Raw genomic sequence first — 14,029 nt, forward strand, 5'->3', positions numbered from 1 at the left:
CAATAGCACTGCTAGGAATTTACCCAAGGGATACAGGAGTACTGATGCATAGGGGCACTTGTACCCCAATGTTTATAGCAGCACTCTCAACAATAGCCAAATTATGGAAAGAACATAAATGTCCATCAACTGATGAGTGGATAAAGAAATTGTGGTTTATATACACAATGGAGTACTACGTGGCAATGGGAAAGAATGAAATATGGCCTTTTGTAGCAACATGGATGGAATTGGAGAGTGTTATGCTAAGTGAAATAAGTCATACAGAGAAAGACAGATACCATATGTTTTCACTTCTATGTGGATCCTGAGAAACTTAACAGAAACCCATGGGGGAGGGGAAGGAAAAAAAAAAGAGGTGAGAGTGGAAGAGAGCCAAAGCATAAGAGACTCTTAAAAACTGAGAACAAACTGAGGGTTGATGGGGGGTGGGACGGAGGGGAGGGTGGGTGATGGGTATTGAGGAGGGCACCTTTTGGGATGAGCACTGGGTGTTGTATGGAAACCAATTTGACAATAAACTTTATATATTGAAAAAAAATAAAAATAAAGAGTGGCTTCCTTTTTCTCAACTATAGAAATACCATAGAGATAACATCTTTATACTTACTAAGCCTTGAACCTGTAAGTGTTTAAAAGACATTCATTAACGAACTTCTAAGGTAACTTGTTGAAGTTAGAGTCAAAACCCCAATATTTGCATATAAAGTAATCTACAAGAACACTATATGCATGCAGACCTGTCTTTAAGATTTCCTTGGAAACTTCAAGATTAATTCTTTTTTTTTTTTATTTTTTAATATATGAAATTTACTGTCAAATTGGTTTCCATACAACACCCAGTGCTCATCCCAAAAGGTGCCCTCCTCAATACCCATCACCCACCCTGCCCTCCCTCCCACCCCCCATCAACCCTCAGTTTGTTCTCAGTTTTTAACAGTCTCTTATGCTTTGGCTCTCTCCCACTCTAACCTCTTTTTTTTTTTTTTCCCTTCCCCTCCCCCATGGGTTTCCATTACGTTTCTCAGGATCCACATAAGAGTGAAACCATATGGTATCTGTCTTTCTCTGTATGGCTTATTTCACTTAGCATCACACTCTCCAGTTCCATCCACGTTGCTACAAAAGGCCATATTTCATTTTTTCTCATTGCCACGTAGTATTCACTCTCAACAATAGCCAAATTATGGAAAGATTAATTCTGACATAAATTCTATTGATAGAATAATCAGCAAAGCTACCAAAAAGAAGCTTGGTGATAAAACCAAGGAAACCTAAGCAAAAAGCATCACACTCATTCAAAATGACGTACTGAAATGACAGAAAACCACCACAAACAAATGGAACTTGAATTCTTTTCTGAAAGAATCAAAGGAAATTATATTCTAGGAGGCTAAGAAGCCAAAGCATGTCTTCTCCCAGCTACATAGAAATCAATCAGATCGGTCTATAGAATAGTAAGAAAAGAACCCTTTGGATATCTAAACATCTAATTGCTTTTTTTTTCTTTTCTTTCTCTTGGCTGAAGGAGAGGAGAAAGAAATTCTGTTGATAGTTGGGTGTGGCACAGGGGTTCTGCACAGAAGCCAGGAAAGAAAGAAAAACATGGTACTTGGAAGAGTAAGAATTCACCATCCAGGCACTTGGATTGGGATTTACACTAACAAGGAGAGGGGAGAGATTGGAGAAGAAGCTGAAAGGAGTTTTTTCATAATGAATTTTGTGTGGCTTTAGGTCACAAAAATTGCTTCACTGGGGCCCATGTGACAGCATACTTGGGAAGAGAGGCATTCTCCCCTCTCCTGTAGGAGCCCAGTGCCATTCTGCCACCTTGAGAACTGGCAGCTTTGGAGGAATTGGGACATGGCTACCTTGGCACGTCATTCCCAGACTCACAATGGGCATCATTGACAGTGAATCATCAACAAGACAAAGCTAAACGAAATGGGAAAACACAGCAGACAGTTTTGGAAGCAAAAGTGAGTCATACCTCAGAGACTCCAAATTTTAGAGATGAGAAGAAAAACAAAGGAGAGACTTTGCAGGAAAATGTCCATCCTAACACAGGTCACGAGGAAAATTATAGGAACCCTGGATTGCTGCTACTAATGGAACTTCTTTTGAACTTGCAGACACTTCTTTTGAACTTTTCAGAACTTTCAGATGAGGAGGTAGGAAGCCAGGGAATCAGATCACATAAGGAAGAAAAGTATCTGGCCTATATGCCCAATGCACGAGGGAACTGGAAACAGGCCCCACAGAGGCTAGAGTATAATTCTGAGACTAGAATGTGGTTTGGAAACTGGAAGAATACATTAAAACACTGGTAAATAGGTATTTTCACTGTCCCTCAATAGCAGGAGTTTGTGGATCTGAATTTGAAAACTGCTCCACTAGAACTCTCCTCCCTGTCTCTACTTCTTTCTTTAGTTTTGTACATGATGGAACTGTTTAACCCCAGATACTAACTGCTTAACTCTCAGTATGTAGTCAATTCCCCAAAAAGAGGATGGTGATAGAACCTATTCACCATCTTCTCCCAAAGGCAAAGCTCGCATGCCAGATTGCCTCATAGGCTTCTTGCCAACAAGTAACTGTCAATAAGTCAGCTGCCCACCAAAAAAGGAACCTCTAAGAAGAATGCAATTTGGAAGATAATAGTTACTGGAGATTTTCACAATATTCCCATTCTCCTGAGCACAGGATAGGATCATACATCCAGTATCCACAATGACCACAATACTTGCTTTGACAAAAGCAATATGAGTGAAACTGACATATATCACACCTGGGTGGACATTTTAGGAGACTTTGCGTGATTCATCATGTTCTCTTTCCCTGTTACAATACTGGAAGTAAATACAGATATGAAGCCGGGTCTCTGGGTGCTGGTACTAAGTAGAGACATCCTGCTAACTTACAATGGACATGTAGCGTAAGCACAAAATGAACTTTTATTAAGCCTCAGAAATATGGGATTTGGCTTATCATAGCAAAATCTAGCTTATGCTGACCAATAAAAGAGTTGGAAGATATTCCTAAATTAGACCCAATGAATATTATTGAGTATATGAAACCATCCCCAAGGGACTTCCAGAAATAGATGGAGACACTATGCAAGTAGAAGCCAAGGAAAGGCCAAGAGAAGGTCCTACAAGAGTTAGGAATGAGAGCCAGAGAAATAATGTTTATTACTATTGATTTAACTCTGTATTTACCTCTTGAAACATAGGATATATACACATCATAAAATATACTTGAACCTTTACCCCAAAAAAACTTTGTACAAGATAACACGTTATACAAAGTTTGCTAATGTTTTTATCTTAAAAGATTTTGAGTAAGTCAGTTCTTTAAGATCGCTTTCAACATGAATCTGACACATAGCAAATTATATTTTGTGGCAAATAAGATTATAGACAGTTCCATTATGTAATGACTGTAGCATGATCTAGCAACTTTTATCTCCTTCAAAGAGTATACGACATACAGATGTAAATTCTTTTAATCGCAATTGTGCATAAATAGACTTTCTGCACTGCATTGCCTAATTTGGATCTTGAAAGTGATAAAGTGCAGATGCCTACAGTTGCAATCATAAAAATGTAATTCCTGAGAAAAAAATTATTTCTGATACATTTGAGGAATTTATTACAGAGGGATGCAACTGTTTAAGTTATAACACAGAAAAAATGAAAGCAACTGATTGAAATATATCCCAGACAGAACATCCCTGGAAAATGACCTAGTAATTTACCTGTACCCAAGAGAAAAAAAAATAGATTAAAGATAAATCAAGTTTGGTGGGGAACACTCTGATAACTGTAAAAAGAGCAGAATAAAGATTTATGAATAAATGAATAGAAGCCAGAGTGACATAATAGTATCTATGACCAATTACTCCAAAAATTAAAATGTGATTTTGACTTTGAGTTATATACAGAGCTGGCAAGTAATTTCTGTGAAACCCTGAAAGCAAAGGAATATAACATTAAGATAAATAATGAGTAAAAGTGAGGATTTTTTAATGGGGTTACTACATTGATAACTTTATCTGGTGGCACTATGAGCTTAAAGATCATGAACTTCTTTTGGAATGTTTTCCAGTATAACCAGAGACAATATTACATACTTAAACCAAGTAAGTATTTCAAATTAAATACTCGTTGAAAAAAAAGTCAATACTACCCAAGGCAATCTACATATTCAATGCAATCCCTATCAAAATAACACCAACATTCTTCACAGAACTAGAACAAACAATCCAAAAATTTGTATGGAACCAGAAAAGATCCCAAATAGCCAAAGCAATTCTGAAAAAGAAAACGAAAGTTGGAGGCATCACAATTCCAGACTTCAAGATGTATTTCAAAGCTGTAATCATCAAGACAGTATGGTACTGACACAAAAACAGACACTTAGATCAATGGAACAGAATAGAGAACCCAGAAATGGACCCATAAACATATGGCCATCTAATCTTCAACAAAGCAGGAAAGAGTATCAAATGGAATAAAGACAGTCTCTTCAGCAAATGGGAAAACTGGACAGCAACATGCAGAAAAATGAGCCTGGACCACTTTCTTACACCATACACAAAAATAAACTCCATACACAAAAATAAACTCAAATGGATTAAAGATCTAAATGTAAGGCAGGAAGCCATCAAAACCCTCAAGGAGAAAGCAGGCAAAACCCTCTCTGACCTTAGCCACAGCAACTTCTTACTTAACGTGTCTCCGGAGGCAAGGGAAATAAAGGCAAAAACAAACTACTGGGACCTCATCAAGATAAAAAGCTTCTGGACAACGAGAGAAATAATCAGCAAAACTGAAAGGCAATCAATGGAATGAAAGAAGATATTTGCAAATGGCACATCAGACAAAGGGCTAGTATCCAAAATCTATAAGGAACTTATCAAACTCAACACCCAAAAAACAAATAATGCAATGAAGAAATGGGCAAAAGACATGAATAGACACTTCTCCAAAGAAGACATCTAGATGGCTAACAGACACATGAAAAAAATGCTCAACATCACTCATCATCAGGGAAATACAAATAAAAACCACAATGAGATATCACCTCACACCTGGTAAAATGGCTAAAATTAACAACTCAGGCAACGACAGATGTTGGCAAGGATGCGAAGAAAGAAGAACCCTTTTTCACTGCTGGTGGGAATGCAAACTGGTGCAGCCACTGTGGAAAACAGTACGGAGGTTCCTCAGAAAATTAAAAATAGAACTACCCTATCACCCAGCAATTGCACTACTAGGTATTTATCCAAAGGATGCCAGGTGTGCTGTTTTGAAGGGGCACAATGCACCCCAGTGGTTATAGCAGCACTATCAATAGCCCAAGTAGGGAAAGAGCCCAAATACCCATCAACAGATGAATGGATAAAGAAGATGTGATATATATAAATATATATATTATAGATAAATATAGATATCTATATCAATATAGATATATCTATATATAAATATCTATAGATATCTACATCCATTTATCAGCAATCAAAAATAATGAAATCTTGTCATTTGCAACAACATAGATGGAACTACAGTGTTTATGCTAAGCAAAATTAGAGAAAGACAAATACCATATGACTTCACTCATATGTGGAATTTAAGATACAAACCAGATGACGATAAGGTGAAGGGAAGCAAAAATAATATAAAAACAGGGAGGGGGACAAAACATAAGAGACTCTTAAATACAGAGAACAAACAGGGTTGCCAGAGGGTTTTGGGGGGTGGATGGGCTAAATGGGCAAGGGGCATTAAGAAAGACACTTGTTGGGATGAGCACTGGTATTATATGTAGTGGATGAATCACTGGAATCTAGTCCTGAAATCATTATTGCACTATATGCTAACTTGGATGTAAATTTTAAAAATATAAAATAATAAAAATAAATAAAATAATAAAATAAAATAGAAAAAATAGAAAAAAAATGCAATGAGATATTCAGTATGATGCTATTCTAGAAAATTGCACCTAAAATACAATTTAAGGAAAATTTTTACTTGTATTGATAGGTAATACATGATCAAAGTGACAGATACAAGAACTCTGTGCATCAACAAAAGGTCAGTTATATTAATAATTCTTTGAGTTAGAAATGCGCTGGTTTTTGATAAGAATAATCCCATTAAAATGAAAATCAAGAGTATGTCCAAATCATTTGCTGCACTAGAATTCTCCTTTATGGGATAATTTCTAAGCATAGTAAATATTCTATAAATTATTAATACTTTGATTTGAATCTTGCTAAGATTTAGAAACTTTTTTCTAACTGGGATATTAGTGAACTAGTATACCAACTGCCTTTAAGAAATCAAGAAACATGTTCAAAAACATTCACAACAATCTTAAGGACCATAAAATTAGCAACTACACTTACATATAACTGAGAACTATCTAGCATATAATAAATACTAATTATTCTTTCCCTGACACATTTACTTGTAGATCATGAAGAAGTATGAATCCAAGCACCATATTTAAACCCCTGTGAAGTAATAAGCATGACCACACTTTTTAAAAGAGTTAAATTTCTTTCCAATCAAATACAATTATTACAGGTCATTTTACCCTTTTAATTTTCTACATGGACTCATCAAGTGTTTATAGATTATTATAATAGTTTTTAAACATGCCAGGAAATACACATAAACTGTGAATAGCATACTCTTCAATGTGAATTTATTTAAAATATTCCCTATTGACTGCCTTATCAATGTACTTGACTAAACCAAACTATTTATTGGTTTCAGTTAGAACATAAAAAGTAGTTTCTTCATAATGATATTTTCTCTATTCATAAACAATATGTCAGCAGCCTTTGTGACTAGCAAGTCTTAAGTGACCAACTCTAATGTTCTACTCTTACAGGACAAATAAGGGTTATGTGGTTGCATTACTGCACTAGCATTTATCACTAAATGAAGGCCATTACCCTACTCACATCTAGTAATTGCAGAGGAACAAAATCTTAAATGACTTGTGAGAACTCATTTTATAACTTTCAAAAACCATAACAATTTTCATTACTTGCTCACTTTTACATTTAGTAACTAATCCTAGGGAGACAATTTGAACTGATGACAAAAATTTATATACAAAGATGTTCAACACAACATTATTCATAACAGTAAAAAAGCAAAAACAACCTGAATGTCCCAAAATGGGAGGCTGCTTTATTTTTTTTAATGAAATTTATTGTCAAATTGGTTTCCATGCAATACCCAGTGCTCATTCCAACAGGTGCCCTCCTCAATGACCATCACCCACTTTCCCCTCCCTCCCACCCCCCATCAACCCTCAGTTTGTTCTCAGTTTTTAAGAGTCTCTTATGATTTGGCTCCCTCCCTATCTTTTTTTTTCCTTCCCTTCCCCCATGGTCTCCTGTTAAGTTTCTCAGTATCCACATAAGAGTGAAAACATGGTATCTGTCTTTCTCTGTATGACTTATTTCACTTAGCATAACACTCTCCAGTTCCATCCACGTTGCTACAAAGGGCCATATTTCATTCTTTTCTCATTGCCACGTAGTACTCCATTGTGTATATAAACCACAATTTCTTTATCCATTCATCAGTTGATGGACATTTAGGCTCCTTCCATAATTTGGCTATTGTTGAGAGTGCTGCTATAAACATTGGGGGAAAGTGCCCCTATGCATCAGTACTCCTGTATCCCTTGGGTAAACTCCTAGCAAGGCTATTGCTGGGTCATAGGGTAGATCTATTTTTAATTTTTTGAGGAACCTCCACACTGTTTTCCAGAGTGGCTGCACCAGTTTGCATTCCCACCAACAGTGCAAGAGGGTTCCCGTTTCTCCACATCCTCTCCAGCATCTAGTCTCCTGATTTGTTCATTTTAGCCACTCTGACTGGCGTGAGGTGGTATCTCAGTGTGGTTTTGATTTGTATTTCCCTGATGAGGAGTGACATTGAGCATCTTTTCATGTGCCTGTTGGCCATCTGGAGGTCTTCTTTAGAGAAGTGTTTATTCATGTCTTCTGCCCATTTCTTCACTGGATTGTTTGTTTTTCAGGTGTGGAGTTTAGCTGAGTCCTTTATAGATTTTGGATACTAGCCCTTTGTTTGATATGTCATTTGCAAATATCTTTTCCCATTCCATTGGTTGCCTTTTAGTTTTGTTGATTGTTTCTTTTGCAGTGCAGAAGCTTTTTATCTTCATGAGGTCCCAATAGTTCATTTTTGCTTTTAATTCCCTTGTCTTTGGAGATGTGTCAAGTAAGAAATTGCTGCGGCTGAGTCAGGGAGGTTTTTTCCAAGCTTTCTCCTCTAGGGTTTTGATGGGTTTGATGGTCTCACATTCAGGTCCTTTATCCATTTTGAGTTTATTTTTGTGAGTGGTGTAAGAAAGTGAGGCTGCTTTAAAAAACTATGGTGCAGGGGTGCCTGGGTGGCTCAGTCAGTTGAGTGTCCGACTCTTGATCTTGACTCAGGTCACAATCTCACAGTTCATGAGTTCAAGCTCCACATCAGGCTCCACACCGGAAGTGTGAAGCCCACTTGGAACTCACTCTCTCCCTTTTTCTTCCCCTCCCCAGCTCATGCTCTAGCACTCTCTCTCAAAATAAATAAATAAACTTAAAGAAAACTATGGTGCAGCAATATAATTAAACCACAATTTTATGAAATCATGCTTACAAAGAATGGGGAAATTATCAAAATATCACTTTAAATAGGAAAGTGAAATAATACCTTACATATACAGTATTATTTCCACCTTGTTTACATATATTCTTCATATATATGAGATATAAATTATATATAACATATGTTCTTTAATATTATAAAACTCTAAGAATAATAAAAATCCATAATTTTAGTATATTGCAAGTAAATACAGCAAAACATTGTTTACCTCTTGGTTGTAATAATTGAGTGATTTTTATTCTCATATTTTTGGTTTTGGTTTTGATTTATTTTGTTTTGCTTTTCTACTTTTTTCAGTGAACTTTACCAGAAGAACAATAAATAAGCTTTTTTGTTTCTTTTTAACATGAGAGAATTCAGTAGGTGGCTAAAATAGGGATTCTAACGAAGTCTACATAGTCATCAAGTATCAATTTCACACCAGGTATCAGTGCTGTTAAGAATGCCAACGTTCATGATTAAGTTTTCATCAGTAAAGCATATGTTTTGTGTTTCCAGTAGCAGATATCTTCTATGGGTGTGCTAAGTAAAATCATGCAGCCTATTCTGAGTTACTCCCCTCCTCACCATCTACCCCACAAAGAAGAAAAGCAGAACATTTTTAAAGTATCAGAGGTGGGGTGCCTGAGTGGCTCAGGCATTTAAGCATCAGGCTCATGTTTTTGACTCAGGTCATGATGTCACAGTTTGTGAGATCAAGCCCCGCGTCCAGCTCTATGCTGACAGCATGGAGCCCACTTGGGATTCTCTCTCCCTCTCTCTCTCTGCCCCTCCCCTGCTCACTCTGTCTCTCTCCCTCTCTCTCTCTCTTCAAATAATAAATAAAGTATCAGAGGTAAAATCAATGCAGTTTCTCACTCAAGTAACCTTTGAGTGCTTCAAAGCCCTAAAAAAGGGATGATTTAACAATCCCATTTACAATTACACCAAAAAAGAAAAAAATACTTAGGAATGAACTTAAACAAGGAGGTGAAAGACCACTACTCCAAAAATTAGAAAACACTGATGAAAGAAATTCAAGATGACCCAAACAAATGGAAAGATATTCCATGCTCATGGACTGAATGATTCAATATTGTTAAAATGCCAATACTACCTAAAATAATGTTCAGACTTAATGTAATGGCTTATCAAAACCCAACATGTTTCACAGAAGTAGAATAATCCTAAAATTTGTATAGAACCACAAACGACCCCAAGGCCCAAGAAATCTTGAAAAAGAACAAAACTAAAGGTATCACAATCCCAGATTTCAAGACACACTACAAAGCTGCAGTAGTCAAAACAGTATGGTTCTGGCACAAAAACAGACACCTAGATCAATTGAACAGAGTAGAGTCCAGTAATAAACCCACACTTATTCATGGTCAACAATAGGGAAAAGACAGTCTCTTCAACAAATGGTTCTGAGAAAACTTGACAGCTACCTACAAAAGAATGAAAATAAACCACTTTCTTACACCACACACAAAAATAAACTCAAAATGGATGAAAGACCTAAATGTAAAGCCTAAAACCTTAGAATTCCTAAAAAACAAAACAAAACAAAACAAAAAAACAAAAACACCACAGGTAGTAATTTCTTTTACACTGTCTGTAGAAATATTTTCTAGATATGTCTCCTATGCAAAGGAAACAAAAGCAAAATTAAACTGTTGGGACTATACCAAAATAAAAAGCTTTTGCACAGCAAAGGAAAACGTCCACAAAACAAAAAGGCAACCTAGTGAACTGGAGAAGATATTTGCAAATTATATATCCAATAAAGGGTTACTATCTAAAATGCATAAAGAGCGGCGCCTGGGTGGCTCAGTCGGTTAAGTGTCCAACTCTTGCTGTCAGCTCAGGTGATGATCCCACAGTTCGTGAGACCGATCCTTTTGCTGGGCTCTGCACTTACAGCACGGAGCCTGCTTGGGATTTTCTCTCTCCCTCTCTCTCTGCCCCTCTCCCACTCATGGACACACACGATTCCCCCCACAAAATAAATAAATAAACATTAAAATATATAAAGAACTTCTATAACCCAACACACACCAAAAAAAAAAGCAAGAATCCAATTATAAAATGAGTAGAGGACCTGAAGAGACATTTTTCCAAAGAAGACATATAGATAACAGACACTTGAAAAGATCCTCAACATCACTCATCATCAGGGAAATGCAAATTAAAACTGCAATGAGATATCACCCTACACCTGTCAGAATGGCTAAAATCAAAAACACATAAAACAAGTATTGGAGAGAACATAAAGAAAAAGGGACCCTCATGCATTGTTGGTGGGAACAAAAACTGCAGCAACCACTGTGGAAAACAGTTTGGAGGCTCCTCAAAAAATTAAAAATAGGGTCACCATATAATATAGTAATTCCACTACTGGGTATTTACACAAAAAATATAAGAACAGTAATTCAAAAATATATATATGCACTCCTATGTTTACTGCAGCATTGTCTGCAATAGCCAAATTATGCAAACAGCCCAAGTGTCCATCAATGGATGAATGGATAAAGATGTGTTATATACACACTGGAATATTAGTCATCTAAAAAAGAATGAAATCTTGCCATTTTGCAACAACATGAATGGACCTAGAGGGTATAATGCTAAGTGATATACGTCAAGAAAAAAAAAAAGAAAATACCATATGATTTCATGTATATGTGAAATTTAAGAAACAAATGAACAGAAAGAAAGAAAGAAAGAAAGAAAGAAAGAAAGAAAGAAAGAAAGAAAGAGAAAAGAAAAGAAAAGAAAAGAAAAGAAAAGAAAAGAAAAGAAAAGAAAAGAAAAGAAAAGAAAAACAACAGCAACAACAACAACAAAAAAAAATAGGCACTTGAATTCAGAGAACTGGTGTTTGCCAGAGGGGACATAGGGGAATGGGTAAAATAGATGAATAAAATTAAGAGTAAACTTATCATGATGAGTACTGAGAAATGTACAGAATTGTTGAATCATATTGTATACCTGAAACTAATAAAATACTGTATATGAATTATACTTGAATAAAAAAGAAAAAGAGATAATTTGTCTTAGAAGGTATAATGTGTGATAAGCCTAAAGAGAAGTTCCCTCACAAATTTTGGGTTAAGGACAAAAAATTTAAGTCTATAGCATTGTATAAGTTTTTTCAAGTTCTGCTTTAAGAGCTCCAATAAATAAAATCTGGACTTACATAATAAGTCAGAGAATCATGATGTATATTATGAAAGGATTATTGACTTTATGAAAGACTTTATCACAGAATTTCTTAAATAGTTGCTTTTCTCATACATTTTGGTATTTTAAAAATAATTTCCTACTTGACAAGTGAGCCACTATGTGCCTTGGGACAAGTCATTGAAAGTCTCTAGGCTCAACTTCCTCATCTATATAATAAAGATGGTTTTAACATGCTGCCTACCTCACTCAGTTTTCATGACTATAAAACAAGAGTATTTATATAAAGATACTTTGAAAGCTGTATATACATATTTTTATGGCTGTTGCTTTTAAAAGAGAATCTGGAGTGGGTAACTTTCATAAATTTCTTATTATTACTAAATATATAATTTTTTTAAATGACAATTTAAATTTTTAAAGGACAATTTGAGATGACATACTCATTCTATGAAAATCGACTCTTTTCTTGGTTCATGATCTACTTTTCCCATGTTTTTAGGTCTTCTTCAGTTACACATTTTTATTCCCATGGTCTTAATACCTGGATTATGAGAGGTTCCAGTAGTTTCTCTACAGTGAATGTTTGGACCTGCAGATCCTGAGGATCAATATTCAGTGTGATTGGTGTTTCAGCTGACATGCTGCCTGTGCACAAAAGCAAAAAAAGACACTTATTAATAAAGAAAAATACTTTCTAAAGGGGAAGCACTAATGAAAACCATAGAGTACATGAGATCTGTATTCAGCACCTCTTCCTGATATCAGCCATAGCTCTCAGATGACCAGGGTGCCAAGTTCACCAACAGAGAAATGAGATATTCCCCATCTGTTCTCGGAGGCCATGTGGTCTAGAATTAGATCTTCCAATGAATCAATCTATGTTAGTATATGTTCATGACTAAAATAATAACCCAGGGTGAGTTTACATTTGACCAGGAGTCTTAAGGAAAAAAGAATGGCCAAATGGTGAGACCTATTTTACAGCATGCAAGTGCTTTGACTTCCATGAAATCATAGCACTGAGGCAGCCAGCACTCATATTTTGCTTGTTCTTGCTAATGATGACTCAGATGAGGAGGCAAATGGAACTTTGGAAGACATATGACACATCTCTACTTGGGGAACTGTTTGAGGGTTTGATTGGAAAAGAAAGTTGGGGGCAATTTACTTTCCTATACAGAAAATAAACTAATTTAAATTGGCCATGTCCCCCCAACTGCTTCCCCTAATAGTCTATTCCCATTCTCCTCCTAGACCTTTACAACTCCCATTGGCTTACCTCCATAAAATCAGCATCTCCTTGCTCATCAATCTCTCCCACTCTACTGGATCCTTCCCCTAGATCCATAAATGTGTTATTGTATTTATTCCAAAGATAATCATGATCTCCATGTGTATATGTAGGTGAAAAGATCAGTGCTTCTTATCAGCAATGGCCAAACTATGGAGAGAACCCATATGTCTACCAACTGATGAATGGATAAAGAAGAAGTAGTATGTATGTATATATATTTCAGACTGTGTATACACACACACACACACACACACACACACACACGTACATTTCTTACTGTTTATTTCTGTGGACCTTCAGTAAATACTTGACTGTGAACAAGTTAATACTAATTTGTGGGCTTAGTGATTTGCATAATAGTATTTATGGACAATTTGTTAATTTGAATATGTTATGATATATGCCATTATATATACATAGATATATGTATATAAAATAGAATATTACTCAGCTGTCAAAAAGAATGAAATCTTGCCATTTGCAACAACATGGATGGAGCTAGAATGTATTATGCTAAATGAAATAAGTTAGAGAAAGATAAATACCATATGATTCCACTCATGTGTAATTTAAGAAACAAAACAGATGAACATATGGGAAGGAGGAGGGGAAAAGAGGAGAGAGGGAAACAAACCACAAGAGGCTCTTAACAACAGAGAACAAACTGAGGCTTGATGGAAGAAGGTAGGTAGGAGATGGGCTAAATGGGTGATAGGTATTAAGGAGGGCACTTGTGATGAGCATTGGGTGTTGTGGGTGGGTACTGTGATGAGCGTTGGGTAAATGTAAGTGGGTGTATGTATGTGGGTGGGTGTTTTGGATATTGTGATAAACACTGGGTACATGAGGTACGTGGTGATCACTGAATTCTACT

General features: G+C 36.0%; 1 protein-coding gene across 3 annotated transcripts in view; it reads right to left on the minus strand.

The window, feature by feature from the left end:
* Positions 1-14,029, minus strand: part of CTNNA3 (catenin alpha 3) — a 1,807,132-nt gene that overhangs the window by 1,686,196 nt on the left and 106,907 nt on the right. For all 3 annotated transcript variants that reach the window (XM_058696469.1, XM_058696467.1, XM_058696468.1), the window contains one exon: positions 12,403-12,506. In XM_058696469.1, the coding sequence (XP_058552452.1) occupies positions 12,403-12,501 (99 nt within the window). In that variant the 5' untranslated portion in view covers positions 12,502-12,506. The remainder of the gene's footprint in view (positions 1-12,402; positions 12,507-14,029) is intronic.

Source organism: Neofelis nebulosa, chromosome 13 (genome assembly GCF_028018385.1).
Source record: "Neofelis nebulosa isolate mNeoNeb1 chromosome 13, mNeoNeb1.pri, whole genome shotgun sequence".
NCBI lineage: Eukaryota > Metazoa > Chordata > Mammalia > Carnivora > Felidae > Neofelis > Neofelis nebulosa.